Source organism: Misgurnus anguillicaudatus, chromosome 18 (genome assembly GCF_027580225.2).
Source record: "Misgurnus anguillicaudatus chromosome 18, ASM2758022v2, whole genome shotgun sequence".
NCBI classification, from domain to species: Eukaryota; Metazoa; Chordata; class Actinopteri; order Cypriniformes; family Cobitidae; genus Misgurnus; species Misgurnus anguillicaudatus.
The window spans coordinates 6,840,453-6,863,725 of NC_073354.2; the positions used below are offsets into that span (position 1 = coordinate 6,840,453).

Below are 23,273 nucleotides of genomic sequence, written 5' to 3' on the forward strand. Positions count from 1 at the left end.
CACGAGGAAACGAACGAATGGGTAAAAAATAAAGTCAACATTTTTCAACATTACTGTATAAAAATACAGAAATAATAAATTTAATTGCAAAAGTACTTTTAAAATTTGGATGCAGACATGTAGTTTATCATCTTGAAAAGCACTATAATTGAGAATTTTGCATTAAAATATACACGCAAGTTAAAAAATTGCATGACACAAAGTTAAATCCCGCGAGTAATCTAGACCGAGGAACGTGATGCTTCGTGTTTGGTGTATACGCAGCATTAGTTTCAGTCTTATTTTGTTTCTGTAGCTTAGTTGGTAGAGCATTGTGTTAACAGTGCAAAAGGTCATTGCTTCGATCCCACAAAGCACACATATTGATAAAATGTATAGTAGCATGTAATGCACTGCAAGTTGCTCTGGATAAAAGTGTCTGCCAATGGCATAAATATATAAAAATGTACAATGTAATGTATTAATTGCTTTTCCGAAATATAAACTAGAGAAATAAACCTCAGTGACGTAGGCAGCCTACAAATGCGACCTCCGGGGGGCGCAGCCTTTAAAATAAGATGCAGTTATAGTTTTTCGTGTTATTTAAGGGCACAATAGTTTGGTTCCAAAATGCGATAAATCCATTTTGACTAATTTGGGCAAAAATGTGTTTTCTATACCAAGAAAGTGACAAGATGAAAAACACTATTTTCTGTGACAAACATTCACATAGCATCTTTAGGTTATAAAAACATAAAAAATTCAAATCCAAATTTTGATTTTCAAAGATTTATTATAGAAACGGATTATTTTTTTCCACAAAATGCAATAAATTCATGGGTTTTTTTTCCTAAATGCTATAAATCCGTTGAATCAATATATAAATGTGCATTAATCTTTGCCATGTTATATTCATTTAGTTGACTAGTGGTATACACTGATAAAAAATAAACATTAATGGCATTAATAAAAACACTTACTTTGTCATATTAAGAACACATTGCTGCGATTATACTTGGGACATCATCACTGAACATTTTTGACAGTGATCGGCTGTAAAATGTTTTGGTCCTGCTCGATTTTCATTGGCTTCGCATAAAATAATGGAAAGTTTTTCATAAGATCCCGAACTAAAGAACTAGTTGTTAATAAAGTATTTCAATGTGCATCATGGACATGACTGGTTTCTCTTCTGAAAAAATAAATGCCTACACTGTAAAAATTAATTCAGCATGAAGTTAAAACAACTTGGTTTTGCAAGTCAATTCAACCTACTATTTTAAGTTTTTGCTTAAACTAGTTGACATAACTTATAAAATCAAGTTGAAATTGTTTAACTTACTTTTTTAATGTAACATAAAAATATATGTTGATTTGACAAATATGCTGCATATTTTTTAGGGGAAAAGTCTTCTGTATATGCGGTGCAGAAAATGACAGAGGCACGAACATTTGCTGACTATTGTTGCCAGATCTTGCACGAAAAATCAAATAATAAACCGAAATAAATCCAAATGCTTTACCCAAAGATCAAAATATTGTGACTAGCAGTTTTTTATTTTAATAACAACAAAAAATGGATTGCTTCTTGAGCCAAAACCATAAACCGTTAAGCGCCACAACGCTGAACTTGCAAAAACTGTTTGCAGCTTTTCATTGATGTTCACGTCACGTAATTACATCACTTCCTACCATTCGAATGACAACAGGGGACATGGCTGCGCAGTACGCATGTGTGAAATAAATGCAACATTTTTCAACTTTCTGCTAAGATATATATGACTTTTTGCTACGACAATACGGGGATTATAAAATCATGCCTTCCCCGCATATTTTGCGAGCAGAAATCTGCAATTTATGCGGTGAAAGTGCGGCGTATTTAAAAATGCGACCCCCGCATAAATATGCGGACATTGACTTATTATGCTTTGAATCATGCGATTGAATAATCGCGTTTTTCTGGAGGGACAAGAACATTGCTATGGTTACCTCCGTGTCAATCATGTGTACATAGTTGCAATAGGTACTTTTGATTTGACATGCAACAGATGTCCATCTAACACGAATAGAGGACCAGAAGTGCCACTTCATGATAAATTGAACATATTATCAGTGTCATACTGTGACTAAAATTTTGAAACCATTGGTTGTTTCAGTTGATCAATGACAGTCTTACTGAAATTGGCAGGTGGGTAGAGATAAACGATTGACAAATGGCATTTTTTTAATCGCTTACGTTAAAAATTTAACACAAACATTCTAAGTATGTCTATGTATTTATCAGTTTATTAAGTAATTAATTTATCAGCATGTGTTTTTTGTTTCTTAGCATCGAGGCGGCGGTGGCGGCGTTCACTCAAGCTCGGCCCCCGGGCATCTATAAAGGAGACTATCTTAAAGAGCTCTTTCGTCGCTATGGTGATGTGGAGGATACCCCACCCGCCCCCTCCCTCCCCGAATGGTGCTTTGATGATGACGAAGAGGAGGAGGTGGATGATGATGGGAACAACATCGCTCCGGGCTCTGAACCCAGCTCCTCTCATTCCAGTCAGGCCAAAAAGAAGAAAGAACGACTCAAACTGGCACGTCCATTCTGCTTTAGTTACAATTTGTTTGTCTTTGAATCAATTATGTTCGTATCTCAAAGACACATTCCAGCTTATGCATACAGTTGTAGTTAAAGGCAGATATATGCAAGTTCAGTTGTTCAGTTGTCTTAAATCATTTATTTAAAGTGGGAACACTTCTCAAAGCAGAGGATGTGATTTGTGCACATGAGGTTTGCTTCGTGTAAACATTGCTTTGCAGATAGTTGAGCAGCATTATTTCTGGTGTCTAAGCACAGATAAAAATGTCATGGGGTTTTCTCCGCAGCACATTTATGCCTGGATATAACTTCACAAAGTCAAATTTGCACGCGTTTATATTACAACAGTCTCATGCTAACAGGTGTAATGTTTTAATTATATTTACACATTATATTAACCGTGTGACAGTAAAATGTAAACATTAATTTGAAGTGCCACCCACGTTCCCGTCTAGATGAACATTATAAATATAATACTATAAAGACTACTTTGTAGCATTGCGTATTTATGTGTGAATTGTTCACAGCTGGATTTTTGCAGCACAGCTTAAAAAGTGCAAGACGGATGCATTCAATTATATCTTATGTTTGTGGTAATTGACAGCATATCACGGATATGTCACATAAACATTAGGATGTATGTGACCTGTTAGTATTCTGGGTTAGCAGAAAGCCATGTAGTTAGTGTGAGGCTTTGACAGGTCGTCTGAAATGTGTCGTTTGTGTCTTGTATGGTTTAGGGCGCTGTGTTTCTCGAGGGGGTGTCTGTCAAAGGAGTCACTCAAGTAACGACGCAGCCCAAGCTCGGTGAGGTACAGCGGAAATGTCAGGAGTTTTCCGAGTGGGACAGGTGAGAGTGTGTGTGTGTGTGTGTGTGTGTGTGTGTGTGTGTGTGTGTGTAGCCTGTCTGACTGATGTGTGAGATTTCAATCATGAGGTCTGTAAATGTCAAAGATTCTTAACGCCCCACTTTTAACAGAGATAATTCAAAACGAGTCACAGTATCAGAGAAAGTGGAAAAATCGCAATTATAAAAAAAATGTTTATAAATTATAAAAAAAAAGCTTAAAGCTCCACTTTGTTGGATCTACTCCCATCTAGGGGTGAAATTCTATATGACAACCAACTGAATATTACTTTCTAGCTCCCCCCTATTCGGAGCGCGTTTTAACTCGTACGGTGGCCGTGTCATGCCAAGGTTAACATGGCTTCCAGTAGCTACAAAGCAAAAGCAATGAAAAAAATTTACAATTTGCAATGTCCTTTGCCTGTGATCCGTCAAAGCACACAGATTTATGTTAAACATGGAAAAAGTCTGATTTTCATGATATGTCCGGTTAAAATTACATACAAAAAGCAACCATAAACGTAGCTTAGACACTCCTTTTTCCATTCACGCGAGGAAAAATATCCCAGGGGCTGTTACACTTGATATTAAGATGTGTTTTCGTCGATCGGATCACAAGTGGACGAGAGAGACACATCACGTTTACACTTGGTGTTTAATTTTTTGTCTATTTTTGAGCGCTTCTCTCCAGATTACTGAGGAGATGGTCTGTGGACGAGTCCCTCTCCTGTCATTTAATCATGAGCGGGAGTAATGACGGGTTTAAATGGACGCGAACTAATATTATGTCAGAGTCAGCTGCATTAGTTTTATCAATGAAAGGCTAAAAATAGCGCTGTAGACCGTGTGTTTGTGCTAGAGGTCAGAAAAGATGAAGAACATTTATCTCAGTACCTCAGATTACATAAATGGGCGGAGAGACGGCGTCTGGCTGTTCGAACACATTAAACCACATGCGTGTTTACACTAACAAGTGTTATGCATAACCATGCTATAGTTAGCCAAAGAACTATAAAACTTCAAGTTTACAACATAGACTGTATATAGATGTAAACGAATATGCTGAATTACCTGTGGAGAAGATACAAAGTAGGCAACTTTGGTGTCCCTTGAGCCCCATCTTGGAAAACTAGCATTACTCCAATATTGACTATGGTCTTGTTGTTTTTCTGTCGCGTTGTCGTTTTAAATCCCCTTTTCGCTTCCTTGGCGACGTGTTTTAATGTCCTCGAAAATAGGTCTTCAACAGGCTTTCCAATCTGCCTCAAATCAAAGCATTAGATCGCGGGATCATCACGGTGTGCAGCTGTTGTTGAATCCGAAGGATTCAGTCTACGCAGGTTGCGGGCTGCATACGTCATCAAGCCTGGTTTATTTAAATTAAGTGAGCATTACATTCGCAAGTCATAAGCATATTACATCAATTTACCATTAACTAAGAATAATTGTCAGCTTTATAATTGTTAATATTCTGAAATAAGACTGTCTTGATGACGTATACCGCCTACACATGCAACCTCCGGAGGCTTCAGCTAGCGGCCAGCGTGAGTGTAGTCTGAAAGCGCGAAAGGCGGAGCTTGAATTTTAGGAATGTCCCTCGTCGGGGAATGTATTTCAAAGATGGAGGCACAACATGGATTCAGCCAGTCGAGCGACTCGACCGTATGTATTTTAAATAGCAGATTCTACACTTATGAGAATACTTTGATTAGTGGGTGGAAGTAATTACACATGAATGAGCACATACTTTTGAAAGAACACATGGGTTTTTGCTAAGAATTAACTAAAAATATGGGTAGGTTTCTTCTTCTTTTTCTTCTTCAAAAAAATTAACAAAAAGCTGAGATCATTGCATTTTTGTACAGGACTTTTGTTAGAGATCAGATTCAGAACAATGATGAAAGCATACACAGACTTTTACTGTTTTTGAATCCATGGATGTTTTATGCTGTGTTTACACTAACCGTGTTTGAGGCATCAAAATCGCGTCTACCGCGCCTAGTTTGCCGCTTGAACAGTTTGAATGCATTTGAAAGCAAGCATTTGACACGCGTCAGAGGCAAAATCTGCTTCTTGTGGGAGGGGCAAGTGCTATGCGGTTGTCTGTTTGCAAGATGGCAGATGTTTGTATTTGGTAACCTTACTATAGGGGGGAAATAAACGGCGCGGATCGATAAACGTCACGTGACTCAAAAGTTAAATGTACTTACAACTTATCAGGTTGCCCAATGTCCTCACTGACACTCTTCCAAGCGAGGTCCTTTTTTTCCTGTCTATATAGAAATAAGAACTTGTGTCGTATATCTCCGGGTGACTGCTCACAGACAATATCAAGCATTCCTTCATGTTAAATGAGTGACATCGGGTGGCACTGCCGCCACAGCAGCAAGCAGGCTCCTGATTTGTTAACGCGGCGCGAAAATCTGCCAAAGTTCAAGTTTGTCAACTCAGGCTTCAGCCGTAAATTCACGTCAAATACAAAATGCACAAAAAGCACCATTTGCGTGTACCGTGTGAGATGCTCAATTCACGCGAACTAGATGCGCAAATGAGGCGGAATTGCGTCTACCGCACCAAACGCCTCATCCGCACCAAACGCCGCGCCGCGAGACCTCCAGACGCGCATCAACGCGTCTTCACATGGACTTAACATTGAAATCACTTGCGCTTGACGCCTCTACCGCGGCTGGTGTAAACGCAGCATAAGTTCTTGTTCACACTGTCAGTTCAAATGCAGTCCAAATAAAAAAAATTGAAATTGGAATCCAATCACATTTAGAATGTGTGAACTGTCAAAAAGCATATAAAAATACATTTTTTTTCTAATCCGTTTCAGGCTACATCCAGAGGTGCTTTGAAATCCGCTTCCAATCGCATTTCAGTCTGACCGCTCTGATCACATTTGTGTAGCTTTTTGGTTACATCATGCTGTCACGTAAACGCAACCCCAGCGCGAAAGGCGGGAACAGTCCATTTCTGACGAAATGATAAGGTGTTTGGGAAAGTCCATGTATTGGAGAATATAGTTTCTACAACGTCAGACGTTGAGGCAAATTGTCATGCCAGCGCAGATACAGATCTGATCTGAACAGTTGTGATACACAATATGGACAGTAGGGTTGGGCGATGTCCCCTCAATTGGCAGTTGACGATGGTTACGTTAAACCATCGCGATGGACGATGATATCGTTAGGCGGGGAGTATTTTAATTTTTCGTTATTATATAATTATTATTCGTTATTTTACTTAATTACTTTCACTTAAGAAGAGTTGTGCACTTTTTATTTTAATATATATATCTTTACATAAATACTATTTGTACTTAAAAGCTATAATTTCGTTATTTTATTACCCAACTAATGACTCTTTCTAATAGGATGCACATAAGGGGAAAAGGTAGCTTTATTCCACTTTTTAAAAAAAAATCTCTGTACATAAATATTCTTTTCTTCTAATTAAAAGCTATAATTAATTATTTTACTAACCCAATGACTCCTCCGCGCTTTCCAATAGGTTGCACATAGGCTAAATATCTGTGCATATATCTGGCACCAGTACTCCGTCAGAGCAGGTCTTCAGCACCGCGGGGAGCGGCCAGCACTTCAATCCGCAGCTTATTAAAACTAGAAAAAGTGAACAAGTTGGTATTTCTGGCCAGAAATTTCATCGTCGAAATTTAAACATGGTCTGTGTATGTAAATCCCGCGTTTCGGTCGGAGTGTTGTTCCCGTTTTCTTGTTTTTGGCGTTCGCTGAATTCTGGGTTTATATCTTAAACCGCCGCTTCAGTGCAGTATAGCCTCATAGCTATGTAACGATGAGCACGATCTCCCGAGACACTACAAAAGGCTACTAATAAATGATTAATATGGGCTGTTTTCTTGTACAAAATTAATTATTTTAAGTTAAATGTACAACATGTAAAAAGACAAGATTCTAGCAATGTCAAGATCAAATGCCTGACAGGATATTTTCACAGACTAACACACGTCACGTCTCAGGCATAGACTACAGTATTTAAAATAGCATATATGCATTAGTTATATTTTGAATTTAATTTATAGAGCAATTCCCGCAAAGATTTTAGGTTACCTAAAGTTTATAATAGAAGAGAGTTAGTGTATGTCGACTCGACTCGCAGCGGAGTGGGGAGGGGGCGTGGCATCACGATGGTGTCTCTCCATCGTGATGTCAGTCAACCATCACGATGGACGATGATATCGTCCATCGGCACAACCCTAATGGACAGTGATTCTGTCAAATCTCATATGCACCAAAATCAGATTTGGACTGACATGGTAAACAAGGTATTAGTGTTTTATAAGTTGTGTAAGAGCGCCACTTGTGGATAATAGCCGAAATATGGATTGCCGTAAAAACTTGTCATTGGCAGGGAAGCGTTTTCTCCTAATTGACGAGATAACTCGTCAATGGTGGTGGAAGAGTTAAAGCCCTTCTTCAGTTTGTGTTAATAAATCTTCAATTTGTGTAATTTATACCGATAAGCATTGCATAAGCACAATAGGGTTATAGTTAGCAACAGTCAGTCTATGCAAATCAATAAACCAGCTGTGCAGAAAACTGCATTTACGCATGTTTTGGAGATCTGATGAGTTTCTCGCAAGAAGACGTCACTGCATATAGTCCGCCTAGTCATTAAAAAAGTCATTAAGTAAAATGCTTTAAATTTCTCTTTTTAAAAGGATTGTGTTGTATACCCTCACTATTCTTTTACATTTTTGTCTTTATTTTATTATTTTTATTATTTATTTAAATGTTATGCAGTTTTTACTTCAAAATGTTATTTGTACATTTACTGTATAATGGCTGTTTAAATATTGTTTACAATCTATGCATAATGACCTAAATAAAAAAGTTTGTGGGAAATCTGTGGGAAAAGCTTTTAACTAGCTGCGTTTCCATTACCCTTCAAATTGCGAAAATGTAAATATCGGATTGAAAATGCGTCCAATGGAAACATGGCAATTTTGAATAAAAAACTCCCTTATATCACAAAAAGTTTTTTTGTTCGGAAAAAAAGGAATATATCGTCAAACTGCAATGGTTTTTTCGCATTTACTGGTCACCTGACATGCGTTAAAGTCACATGATCATTCTTTAAACATTTTGTTTGGTTGGAGGACAAGGTCGAAGGTGTGGTCGAATTTATGTGGCGTCACAAGAACCGACAAGCAGATGACAACAAAATGCAGCAAGAGCAATTCGGGAGTCGACTGCTCTGTGTGCTTTCGAGTCGGTCTCGCTGTATTTTTATGTCAGCCGCATGTCTTGTCTGCATGGCGCCATATGAAGTCGAACACACCCATGGTCATGGTTTTTAAAATGGCTTATTTACATTTTTATTTGCATAACATCGCTTAATGGAAACGCTATCATCCCGCTATCGTTATTTGTTGATATTTAGAAAATAACGCTAAAGTTTGCGCAAATCTTTACTGGAAACACAGACACTGTTGTATCTCTTCTCATGTCTGCAGAGCTTGAAAACGTAAAAAAAAAGTTTTAAATTCGCAATTTAATTTACGCTTTCTCACAGAACATGAAATGGGCAGAAATGTACCTGTGCAGATTGGATTTTGCTTTAGCTAGTTATGACCTAGAGTACCCCTAATAAAAGAAACCATCTTTACTTGTTATCAGTTTTAAAACACATATTTAATATAGATCTTGTTTAAATGTGTTAACCAATGTGACAGAAAATCCTATTTCTATTTATTCCAGTTGATGTTGACATTTCACAAGATGTACCTGTTTATCTTTGGTGTGTTGTAAATGTTTTTCACTGTAAAGAACATGTGGGATCTGTGCCCTTTGTAATTAATGGCGTACAGATTCTGACCATTTTCATGAAAGGTGATGTGAGTTTTTATCCTCTTGTAAACAGTAGCAGTATTTCCTTTCATTGATAAGTTGAGGTGAATTTGAAGAATTCAGTCTGTCATTTGTGTGCATTAAATATATGATGTTTGTTTGTATGTCGGACAGATCTGGGTTTCCTGGTGCTCAGCCCGTATCGATGGACCGCAAGAACATTCGTCTGTTAGAGCAGAACGTGTACAAGGTCAGCTGGAAGGCAGACGGCACACGGTGAGTCTAATCATAGATCTCAATATTTCAAAAAAGGACTTTGATACCAAGAATACTACAATAAAAAAAAGTGACGGTATTTCTCGATCCTGTGCTGTTTGCATTGAGACAATAAAAATATTGATTCTCCAATAACAATCAATCTTCAATTTAACAAAACAATATCAATTCAGGGGAATCACTGAATCCATTCTTAGTGTGCCTTACTTTAGGCAGGGCTTGTAAGCAGTCCCTGATAGCCTGAAACAATTCTGAAATAATGCATGTGATCCATGCATTACATGCAGATCTTAAAGTGACAGCACACCAATTAAATATCATGTGTGTAAAACGAACATTTTTAATGCAAAATTGGTAACTAATCATTAATCAACAATCAAACCCATTTACAAAAGAATCGAATCGCCAAATTGTTCGTAATACCCAGCTGATTTTTGCGATTAAAATGACTGCGGTGGTAATTTCCAGAAAATTGCAGAGAAATTTGCTAATTAATTTGTATTTTTCCTAACCGGGCTACCATAAATAGCTTAGCATAATCCATTGAATCTGATTAGACCATTAGCATTGCGCTAAAAAATAACCAAAGAGTTTCAGTATTTTTCCTATTTAAAACTTGGAAAACTTGGCTGCAGGAGGCGCAATGATATTACGCAGCAGCCGAAAATAGTTCCCTTAGTAACATTCAATGGCAGGGGACTATTTTTGGGCAGTGCGTAACATCACTACGCCTCCTGCAGCCATGTAACAGCAGCAAAGTTCTTGATTATTACGCATAATGAGAGTATAGTTCCTAGCCATATCTGCCTAGAAAATCACAACTTTTCATTTTCTGTCGGTCTTAGTACACAATCTAATTACAGAAGAGTCAAGTTTTAAATAGGAAAAATATAAAAACTCTTTGGTTATTTTTTAGCGCAATGCCAATGGTCCAACCAGATTCCATGGATCATGCCAAGCTAAAAGTGCTACCGCCAGAGCCGGAGATCATCTGAATGGATTCCAAAACGGTAAAAATCAAATGTTTAACTCTAGGGAAGCTGGAAAATGAAATATTTCCAAAAAAAAGTGTAGTGTCCCTTTAAAGGATAAAGGAGTGCGGTCCTCACGAGCTAACAGGTGGCTAACAGGGTCCTGCACGCAGGCGGGTACCCCGTATGATTTATCGGGTGAAATAATATTAACGTGTCATTTGCGGTGCGGATTCTGGGAAATCAGTAAGCATGGCCGGACACAAGACCTTTTTTAACTCGATTCAATACACGCTGATACACAGCTGTTTTTAAACGCTCCTGTGCTTATTTGTGTTCACAGTCTGTTTGAAGACTGATAAAGGTTTCTAATTGATTTACTGCGCGATTTGCGGGTTAGAGTCAAGCCGGTCCGGTAGGTTAACCAATTAAATTAATGCTGCTGTCGGATAACAGGGTGTTCTGTTGTCTCATGCAAGACTCTGGCTTATGTGTTCATGAGATTAATATGGGGTGCAGGGTTGCTTGTCTATATAGCAGGGTACTTGCTAAGGATATGTGCATGTGCACAAAATTTTCTATCCCGTATCATGACATAATATAAGATCATGATCTTTTTATTTTATGATTATTTTGAATTTGCAATGAAATGAGAAATTATGCAGGATCGCAAAAAATGCAACATTTTATTGATTTTGCGCTGCGTTCCGAGATATTGCGAAAACCGTCAGGGACTGCCTAGTATGCATGTGTGCTCTGTAAAGAAGCGTCTTTGTTTTGGGGTCTAACACACAAGTATATTGTGTATTATATTATTTTGGCCATAAACTTGAGATTTTTCTTTTAAAGGTGCACCTTTGTAAGTTTAATGTGTACAATTCCTATTTGTTCCAGAATTCCAGCAAACCATTTTATTCCTTTTATACACTTTTCATCTTTTTTTTAATGAATTCTTTTTGCAAATTCATGCAAAATGTTTTCTTTTTTCATTGTGTTCATTAAGCTTTCTTTGTTTTATGCTACACACATTTACATACTTGATGATGTTGCATTCAATACCAGCTAATTTCCATGCATTGTTTTGTTAATTGTGCTAGAGCTGTCACTTCTAATGTCTCGTTATGATTTGTTTAATCAGTCACACAGTGTTTGATTGAATGTCATTACATTCAGAGTTCCTGCTTATCATGGAATTTCTGGAATATTGTGGAATTTTAAAAGGTCTTTTCCAGACATTGAAAATCAGGGAGTTTTATATTTTTTGTCCAAGCCATGGAATATCAGGGATTTTTGTTTGTTGCTTTGAATATGAGTTTCCATTTAGCAAAATGTAATCCGCTTGCTAACTTGTGACATAAGGAATGTCTTTTCCGGGTCCAAGCTTCTGCTGACTACAATTTAAATGTCTGTTTATTGGCACTGTTTATTTATTTCACGCCTTAAAGAGCTCCTAACCTAGGTGTTTTCAACAATGTTAAAATAGTCTCTGATATCCCCAGAATGTGTCTGTGAAGTTTCAGTTTGATATAAACCACAGATCTTTCATTATATGATGTTGAACATGGCCATTTGTGGCTGCAATGAAAAACGTGCTGTTTTTGTGTTTGTCTCTTTAAATGCAAAGAAAGCTTCTGTTCCCCTCCCAGTATTCAAAGTAGGGGGACTACATCAAAACATGTGTCTCTGGCAGAAGATTGAACTACGTGCTCATAAGTGGAGGTGGAGTTTGTGAGGGGTTAATGTTGAGGCATAATCAGTGTGACATCACATTGATAGGGGATCCCCAACAGCCTGTTTTGTGTGACTGTTGCGGTTTAAAGGAGATTACACAAAGAAGAAAAGATGGATTTGTATAATAACATGATGTTTTTGTACACACACTGCCGACTCATTTTCTGATAGAAACACATTTAAAAGTGCATTTTTTAGGTTAGTGGGGCTTTAAGCTACTTTTTTTCACAATGTACACTACATTATCCAGGCTCACAGCATCCCGGACATATATCATTATAATTCAACTTTTTTGTCAGTGAAAAGTAATTTGACATTTGACTTTGAGTTAGAACCCTGTACATTGTACTGTTTGAATATCTATATTTTATTTATGTTGCTTAGTTTGTGTTCTCTTTAGATATTCATTCATGTTTGTGCATTTGTATGGTATAATGTAACAGAGCACTTTATACAGTGAGGAAAATAAGTATTTGAACACCCTGCTATTTCGCAAGTTCTCCCACTTAGAAATCATGGAGGGGTCTGAAATTGTCATCATAGGTGCATGTGCACTGTGAGAGACATAATATAAAAAAAATTCCAGAAATCCCAATGTATGATTTTTAAACTATCCATTTGTATGATACAGCTGCAAATAAGTATTTGAACACCTGTCTATCAGCTAGAATTCTGACCCTCAAAGACTTGTTAGTCTGCCTTTAAAATGTCCGCCTTCACTCCATATATTATCCTAAATTAAGCCGAAAGTATACTAGGGACGTCCTCCTATGCGCGCCGTCCGCATGGCGTCATTTTTGTCTTCAGCAGGGTCCAGGTGCAGCCCAAAATTTGAGACCGCGCGTACAGTCCATGTACCACAGCGCATGCGTGTGAAAATATTTATACAGGACACTCCACTACAAACACTTATACAAAGGAAATAGACAGCATTTGCACACACACTATCGTTTTTCTTCTTTAACTTTTACTTCTTCAAAGAACATTACGCTGTGGAGCATGTTTGTTACCATAATGTTTGATTCCTGTTCTTTGTTTGTTCTAAACTGTGTTTGCAGTGCTGGATCAGTTACTTTTCTTCACCTATCCTAATGTTTTAATGTACTGTAAATGTCGCCAAATCAGTGCTGCCCTGACGGCCTGTTAGACTAATTATTTGAATAAGAACCCCATACAATCAGTAAGAATCCAACCACTGACATGGCCAAAACCAAAGAGCTGTCCAAAGACACTAGAGACAAAATTTACACCTCCGCAAGGCTGGAAAGGGCTACAGGGAAATTGCCAAGCAGCTTGGTGAAAAAAAGGTCCACTGTTGGAGCAATCATTAGAAAATGACAAAAACTAAACATGACTTTCAATCTCCCTTGGACTGGGGGTCCATGCAAGATCTCACCTCGTGGGGTCTCAATGATCATAAGAAAGGTGAGAAATCAGCCCAGAACTTACATGGGAGGAGCAAGGTTAATGTTGGTAACACACTACGACGTCATGGTTTGATATCATGCATGGCACGGAAGGTTCCCCTGCTTAAACCAGCACATGTTCAGGCCCGTCTTAAGTTTGCCAAATACCATTTGGATGATACAGAGGAGTCATGAGAGAAAGTCATGTGGTCAGATAAGACCAAAATAGAAGTTTTTGATCATAATTCCACTTAACGTGTTTGGTGGATGAAGAATGATGAGTACCATCCCAAGAACACCATCCCTACTGTGAAGCATGGGGGTGGTAGCATCATGCTTTGGGGGTGTTTTTCTGCATATGGGACAGGGCGACTGCACTATATTAAGGAGAGGATGACCGGGGCCATGTATTCCAGATTTTGGGGAATAACCTCCTTCCCTCAATTAGAGCATTGAAGAATTGAAGATGGGTCTAGGCTGGGTCTTCCAACATGACAATGACCCGAAGCGCACAGCCAGAATAACCAAGGAGCGGCTCTGTAAGAATCATTTCAAGGTTCTGGCGTGGCCTAGCTAGTCTCCAGACCTAAACCCAATAGAAAATCTTTGAAGGGAGATCTAACTCAGTGTTTCTCAGTGACAGGCCAAAAACCTGACTGATCTAGAGAAGATCTGTGTGGAGGAGTGGGCCAAAATCCCTCCTGCAAACCTGGTGAAAAACTACAGGAAACGTTTGACCTCTGTAATTGCAAACAAAGGCTACTGTACCAAATATTAGAGCCCGACCGATTTATCGTTTTGCCGATTTTATCGGCCGATATGAGCATGTCGCAGATATATCTGTATCGGCGTATAAGCCGCAGATATGCGCCGATATGAACGTTTGTTACAGAACACATTAAATGCATTTGAAAGATGTAAGTACTTGTTTGTCCAGCAGAGTGCGCCATACTGGTTGCTAATGGTGACCCAGATCACTCACTGTAGTGACACCAGCCAATCCCCCACCCCATTCACTTCAGACAGTCTCTTCAGTCTCTCAGTTCAGGTGGCATGGAAGCAATCACGCAGTGTCTTCTTCACAACATTGTTACACCTGGTATTAAGACGCGCTTTGGTCGATTGGATTATAAATGGACAAGAGAGACGCATTCCCGCTTACATTTGGTGTTTTTAATCCGTCTCTTTGTCGACTTGCGAGTTAAAACGCAAGCGGGAGAAAGACGCGAGACGGAGAAATGACACGTTTAAACTACGCGCAGCCGTGCACTTATATAACACTATATGAGATTACTGCTGCTTGTGTTGTTAGTTAACATGCTAATTTCAGAGCAATTGATTAAATAAGCTCGCGCAACTCTACACCCTTGCTAAATAAAAGAGGCGGAGCGAAGACGCTTTATTTTTATAAAAGTCTAAAGTTTGCACGGAACCCTGGGTTTGTGTTATAAAAACGTTGTGCACAACATTAAACATAGCGTACATTAGTATGTGCTCCGTCAAGCATTGTCTTCGTAACTGTGAGTGGCTAACTAATTTGTGAAGTACACAACTTACTTTAAAGCCAAAATTAATCAATGACTTCATAAGTTTCTCTTTATAACGTTATTCTCGTCAAAACTGCAGATGATGCAGGTTTTGTGTGTTTTGTTCTATTTGTGTTTTAAAGTTATTTATAATAAGTCAAGTTTACTGTTTAGTGCACTGATATCTAACTAATTTTGGATAATAAAGTTTATTGTTAACTTCTTGCCTATAGTACACATCTTTGTCACATCAATATAAGTGTTGGATCACCACATTTGTGAGTGATCACCACATTTGTGAGTGATCATTGCATTGCATTGTATTTATTCATATACAGTATATTATGTTAAAGTATATAGTGTATTCTATGTACAGTACTTTAGTATAATATACTGTAGTACATACAGAACTATAATATACACATAAAGAATATCGGCCGATATATCGTTATCGGTCTTTTTTTACTCCCTAATATCTGTATCGGCATCGGCCCGAAAAAACGCATATCGGTCGGGCTCTACCAAATATTAACATTGGCTTTCTCAGGTGTTCAAATACTTATTTGCAGCTGTATCATACAAATAAATAGTTAAAAAAATCATACCTTTCTGGAATTTTTCTTAGATTATGTCTCTCACAGTGGACATGCACCTACGATGACAATTTCAGACCCCTCCATGATTTCTAAGTGGGAGAACTTGCAAAATAGCAGGGTGTTCAAATACTTATTTTCCTCACTGTAAGTAATATGTTGTTGTGTCACGCACATAGACTAATAATCGAGTTTTCGCAGCTTTGTTTGAGTAAAAGCTCTGGCCGGGACTGTGAAGGTAAATTTGAGTTATAAATGTCGAGTTTGACTTTGAGATGTCACTAAAGAAAGAAGAATCTGCCACATGCCCTTCAATGATATTCAATAAGATCCTCCTGTGACATTTTGTTTTGTAGTATTGGAGTCATAGAGGGCAGTTTAATGATGGTTCAGGTCACCTCAGCTCAGTCTATAATGATTCTCTCTTATCGCCCGCTGCTCGTGTGCTCAAACCAGCATCAAATGTCCGCCTCAGCATCATTAAACACGCTCGCCCACAGGACACATCCGCAGAGAGGAACCACGCAGGATGTTTTATGTGCTGAACATGCCGGTTTGGTGTATTGTAGTGATTCAAACCCATCTTGAACACAACGGTTCTTTGATGAAGATTCTTCACTTTTAAGTGAGTAGTTATAAGAGCGTTGCTGATCTCTTTAACTGGAGATCTGTGCTAACAAGCCCATTATTCTGAGCTGTGGTCACTCAGGGCTTATGAAGATCAGCATGTGTCTTTGATACGTTTGCTCTGGGGGAAAGCAAAGCGTTGTGGTGTGTTATAATGAACATGTTTATAATAGAGCTCATTATGTTTCTGTTATAAGAGGAGTTGGAGTTTTTGAGGGGTTTGATATGATGACAATTTTGTAATTGATATACTAAGGACAAACATCAAAGGTTCAAAACACTGAAACCTGACCTGAACTTGATGCAAATCAAATCATGACCCATATATACATTTGTTTTCTGATGGCCTTTGTAGAGGCTGGATTTACCCTGCACTGAAAAAAACTAATTTACTTAAAAAAATCCTAGTTACAATTTGCACAACTTTTTTTAAGTTAAATTTACTGCTTTTTGAGTACAACTTACCAACCAAAATCAAATAAAATCTACTTAATAATGCATAAAACATTTGTTAAATAATTAAGTAAATGTCACTTAACTCATACCCCACCAGCCATTTTCATGTTCTTCTAAAAATATATAAACATACAAATATATCAAATGAAAGAACGAAACAAAACGGGGAAAAAATTTAATCCTATCTATACTTTTTTCTCTGCTTATAAACTCTTAAATTTGGGTATTTTTCTATAGAAATATTTTTTTTAGCAAGAAGCTAAAATAATTGCATTTTTGTGAAGGAATTTTGTTAGAGAATATCGTTGTCCTAAAAATATTAAATAAATCTTGTTTACTGTTCTATGCTGGATTGTATTCACTATTTGTTATTTTCTTTAACATAGTTATATGGACTTAGTTACTCTTAGTGTTATAAATGGCATTATAATACAAAATTCATGACTGACTATAAGTCTTTAAGTTCTCCACATTAAAAACACACAACACTGTGTTTTTGGCATGCATTGTTAGCACTGTGGAGAGAAATACAATAAAATGTTCTGAACAGGGTTCATGTAAGTAAACATTGATTATCTGAATGGTGACTTAACAAAATTATCATTTACAACAAAACAACACCAATAATATAAGAGCTTAAACCTTTTTATGTACATTTTATTTACAATTATTTAAGTAGTTAAAGTTCTTATCAGTTCTTATTCTATGAAAAAAGCTTAAAAAATCTAAATATTCAGGCCCAAAGGATTGTGTGTATGACATGTGCTGATAATTTTAAGTCATTTAACTTTAATGTTGTAGTTGGATTTAATGGATTTTTTACGTTTAAGTTAAATTAACTCAAGTTTTTTTTAAACTGACTTAAATGTGCTAAATTCCTTTTTTCAGTTAAAATTTTCTTGGTTATTTTAGGACTATGTGCAGACACTATACATGTAGTTCTCAATAAATATTAATATTACAATGTAGAAATAATGAGAGTTATCTAATATATTTTACTACACCAAAAAGTTTTAAAATTTTTGTTTGCAAATCTTGATGCCAAATTCCTATTTGTTGCCTGTATCCGATTATTTTGACAACCCGCTTACATCATCTTTTAAAAGCGACTCTTATCTATTATCTGCATTTACACAAAACACTTGGCAAAACAATTTTAAGGTAGACATACTGACAAACAAACAAACATTGTTAACAAACAAAATTATTATAAGATTATAGAGCTTTATTTTCATAAGGCATAAAACTTAAAAATTACTGCACTGAGCGGAGCCGTCATCCTCTGTTGCGCTGCTAAGAAGAGTCATGTGATCGCGTGTGGTATCCACCTCAGTTGACGTCGCATTTTTAATGATGCACTAAACATCTTAATATGGGAATATCCTATCTGTCCACTTAAATTGCAGATGCGAATGCATGTATCTGATTCATATCCGGTTTATTTCCCCATATGAATGTAGCCTGAAACCGATTGGAAATTATCAAATCAATGCGCTTACCTGCTTACACATCCGTTGGTCATATGTGCTACTTGAGGGAAAAATATCAAGTCACTTCAAATAGGCAGTTTAAATGCAGCCTAAATGTCTGAAAAGGGCATATACAGTATGTCTGTTAAAGGGATAGTTCACCCAAAAATGAAAATTCTCTAATCATTTACTCACCATCATATTGTTTTAGATCTGTATGAATTTCGTTTTTCTGAAGTAGGGCTGAAACGATTCATCGAGTTACTCGATTAACTCAATTCAAAAAATTCCTCGAGGCAAAAATTCTGCTTCGAAGCCTCGTTAAATTCTTATGACACGCACTACACGCACCGAGATCTGATTCACACGGACCATGTTCAATGTTCAGAAAGCACATCATAGCACGTGATACATTTTGAATTTAGTTGGCGCGATGGCGAAGAGTAAATATGTCCATAAACGCCAGAGAGAGAATGTCTAAAGTTTGGGATCATTACATTATCATTACATTCAGCATCTGAACCAAAAACATCCACTGCTGTTTCACCAAGCGTCGATGAAACAAGGTAACGTAGCTTCAGCTGATTTTAATCCCATACTGTATTTGTAGCGATGTCGTTATGCAGTTTGACTAGATATGATGTTTAGCTTTGATGTTTTAAGTAGTAAACATATTCACGTTCAATTGCAAGAGAGTATAGCTTAAAAAAGAACCCCCGCCTTCACACACACGCATGCACCATCGTCTCTCTCACGCGAGTCAGACCGATCGCGCAATGCATCACATATGCTTAAACTTTTATGTAGCCACGCAACAATAATTTCAGCATGCATTCACTGTATACAGCGGGACGTGATGTTGTGATTTTTCGAACGGATTCTTAACCTAAAATGCACCGCAATGCAAGTGATGCAAACCAAATGCAGCGTTCTATTGAAAATGAATGTATGTATTTCTGCCGTACCAAAATGCAATGAAGCAACTGAACGTCTGACTGGGGTTTCACTCTTCCTCATGCACAGCATGCGTGCACACACACACACACACACAAACACAGGTGCACACACACACACACACACACACACACACACACACACACACAGGTTGTTACCATAGCAAATAGGCTCACCCCAGAAATGATATATTATTTGTTAGTAGCCTAATGGTAAATGCTGCAGGTGTAGAAATGTACATAAACCAGATATTTACTTTGATGTCAGGGCTGGATTACAGCATGAAACCTGTTGGGCATATTAATAAATTAAAGTGCTTAATTGTTGGCACTGGCACTTATAAACACTAAATGGGTAAAAATAAATAGGCTTATTTTTTGCAGCCAAATGTCAATACCTCTGTTTTTTAAGAAATAAAAGCCAAATGCTTGAACATTTTGCAGCCACGTCATTTCGTTATGCATTATTTGTTTTGGTTGTTTAAAAACACACACAAAAATTGTATCCGATTACTCGATTATTCGATCGATTCAGTGCTAGATTACAAAAAGAATCGATAGCTGCAGCCCTATTCTGAAGAACACAGAAGATATTTTGATAAATGATGGTAAGCACAAAGCTAGTGGAAACCATTGACTTCCATAGTAGGAAAAACAAATACTATGAAAGTATTGTGAATAAATGATGATGAAAATATTTTGCTAAAATATGGTAAGTTCCCGGTTCCCATGAATTCCATGTCATTTGTTTATCCTACTATGGCAGTCAATGGTTTCAACCAGCTGTGTGCTTATTATCATTTGTCAAAATGTATTCTTTTGCGTTTATCATGAAAAGAAATTTAGAACGGTTTGGAATGACATTAGGATTAGTAAATTAAGACATCATTTTTATTTTTGGGTGAACTATCCCTTTAAATACTCATTTCACTTGTCTTTGTCATTTTGGTCTGGAAACACATTTTCTGTCAGAAATTAATAAATCACCCCTGCAGGGAATTTCGCCACATTAAACATCATTTAAAATCTAATTATACTCATTATCGGAATTATTTATCATTATTTATTTATGAGGGAAATGCTGCTGATCAGTTCCTGCAGTGTAGATGATGATGATGGGAGTCATTGCTCTTCATCTTCTGTGATGAATTTCCACTCTAAAACTGTGAAGAGCTGCTTAATCAAGACTTGTTTGTGCTGTTTTTTATTCAAATCACAAAACTTTTTTTACCTCTCTGGTGTTAACCTATTACATTTGTATATTGTGAAATTGCTTCTTAGTGATTTCTTCAATGTTTTTGTAGCAAAGTTCATGCATTCTCAATTGTATTAAGGCACAGGTTTTTAAAATGTGGTTGTGACTGCTGAGTTAGCGCTATATGCTAGTCAATGCTATATGCTAGTCAATGCTATATGCTAGCGTTTAGGCTGAAGGTCTACTATTGATGTTACAGTTACATTTTGCAGGTCCATACTGAAAAAACACAAACTTTCCACTCAGACACGTCCATAAACAATCTCCAAACAATTGATTATTCCTCATAATATGCATCTTCGTCTGATACAGACTCAAACATAAGGTCTGTTTACACACACACAGAGCTACTGAAGGAGCTGCTCTGAGAAACAGCCAATCAGAGCAGAGCTTAACATTATTATTCGTGACCCTTACAAATAAGGTAATAATAGACCATTTTATTCTAGGCACAAATCCTAAGGTTGTAAATGGACATGTAAAACTGTTTCTGGATCATTTTTGCACTTAATAAAGCCACAATCCTTCTATGTAGATATCAGAGAACAATTTAACAGATTATTACAATGCATTCTTGGCACCTTTAACATACTGTTGTCCACTTAATATTCATAATACATCACAACTCTTGCATATTTCTATAAATGTTTTCTCTCTTCTGTTTTCACAGATACATGATGTTAATAGATGGAAAGAATGAAGTGTATATGATTGACAGAGACAACTCTGTCTTTCACATATCCAACCTGGAGTTTCCCTTCCGGAAAGATCTACGCATTCACCTTTCTAACACACTTTTGGATGGGGTGAGTGATTGAAAGCATGGTAATCTGGTTAGTTAGAGAGGATCTCCTCTAACCCTGCACTTAACAGATGCCCACAGCTCTGAGTGATGAAAATAAGCTGTCAATGTGAGCTCATGTGTCTCTGCCGAAAGTTGAGGCGGCTGCAAAGCATTTAAAAAACCACTGAGTGTACAGCAGAAATATGAGTTGAATGCTATTACACATAGACACAAAAGCACATTTCTTTATATATAGGCATATACAATAATACATTTTAACCCTTGTGTTTTCATGATAGCAGCACTTAAAGGAGACATTTCACTTTTTTAAGATGTCAAATAAATCTTTGGTGTCCCCATAGTACCTATATGAAGTTTTAGCTCAAAATAACACATAGATAATTTGTTATAGCATGTTAAAATTGCCACTTTGTAGGTTTGAGCAAAAATGTGCTGTTTTTAGGTGTCTCCTTTTAAATGCAAATGAGCTGATCTATGCACTTAATGTCAGTGCCGTGGTTGGATAGTTCAGATTAAGGTGCAGTATTATCCCCTTCTTGACATCGCAGGGGGAACCAAATTTCAATTGTCTATTTTTTCACATGCTTTCAGAGAATGGTTTACTAAAACTAAGTTACTGTGTTGATCTTTTCCACATTTTCTAGGTTGGTAGAATCACTGAGGACCCAATTATAGAACTTAATCATGGAAAAAGTCTGATTTTCATGATATGTCTCCTTTAAGTTGATTGTTTTAACAAGGAGATCTGAATTCTGTAAGGTTTTGATCTTAAAAATCTTCACTTCAATATCTTCACTAAATGTTTCTTTAAAAAATTTAGATGTTTAGTTTTCAGTTTCATTTAGGGTGTAAATGAAAAGAATCACAGTGTTTTATGAACCGAGTGACATTATATGTATACTAGGGGTGGGCGATAAACCGGTATGATAGTAATTGCCGGTATTGTGTCACGCCATGATATGGATTTTGCAAAACCGTTGATACCGGCGTTACATATTTTAAATTCTATTTTTGCACTTATCAGGGTTCCCGTGGGGTGTTAAAAAACTAACCTTCAGAAAGTTATATCTAAGGCCTTAAAACGCCCAGATCTTCATCCTAGGACTTAAATTTAACTTTCTGAATGTTATTTTTTTTAAGACCCCGCGGGAGTTTACCCAAGTCTTAAAAGTCATACCTCCGTTCCCGAGATGCGCTGTCCACAGAAACACAAAACGAAAAGCTCCGATCGCACTTCAATCCATTTTATCATATTTTTTTAAGAGGATGCACCTTATAGTGCACGCAAATCCTGCCAAGACTATATTTCAGGTGTTGTGATCTGTATACAGCGAGTTTGGCGAGAAACAAGCCCAGTAATTTAACTAAGGTTAACTACAGTGTGACTCCAAAATGTTTTCTCTCATATGGCAACATACCGTTATACCGGCTGAAGAGTGGAAAATACCTTGATATGAACTTTTGCTCATACCGCCCACCCCTAATGTATACTCTTATTAATTTATGTCTGAATTTTGCCTCTTTACTGTGTTGTTATCGTTAAGCAAACTAAAACTATTAAAACATGTCTGTTAATTGGAATCAAAAGTTAAAAGTTTAAGCTGAGTCACAAAAATTATTAACTGAAACAAAATTTAAACTAAAGTAAAGCTAAAACTGAAATAAAAATTGCATTTAACTGAAATTTGCAATATTAGTTTGAGCAAAAAAATTGTAAAAAGCTAATAAAACGAAATCCGCGCCCGCAGAATTCCCCAGATTTAATGTCCATTATTGACAAGCACACATAGCCCTCGCTTGTGCGTGTTTGTGAGAGCAGAAGTCGTCATTGACAAGCACACATATTCCTGGTGTGTTTGTGAGCCGTCATTGACAAATACATAAACCCTGCATGTGCTGTTTGCTTACCATTTTTAATATGATAGAGAGCATGAACCATTTGATATTTGAGATGAAATAAC

General features: G+C 37.1%; 1 protein-coding gene across 1 annotated transcript in view; it reads left to right on the forward strand.

Moving 5' to 3' along the window:
• Positions 1-23,273, forward strand: part of rngtt (RNA guanylyltransferase and 5'-phosphatase) — a 153,744-nt gene that overhangs the window by 22,241 nt on the left and 108,230 nt on the right. Inside the window, exons 6-9 of the mRNA XM_055185675.2 lie at positions 2,309-2,561; positions 3,307-3,416; positions 9,419-9,520; positions 21,178-21,313. Coding sequence (XP_055041650.1) covers positions 2,309-2,561; positions 3,307-3,416; positions 9,419-9,520; positions 21,178-21,313 — 601 coding nt within the window. The remainder of the gene's footprint in view (positions 1-2,308; positions 2,562-3,306; positions 3,417-9,418; positions 9,521-21,177; positions 21,314-23,273) is intronic.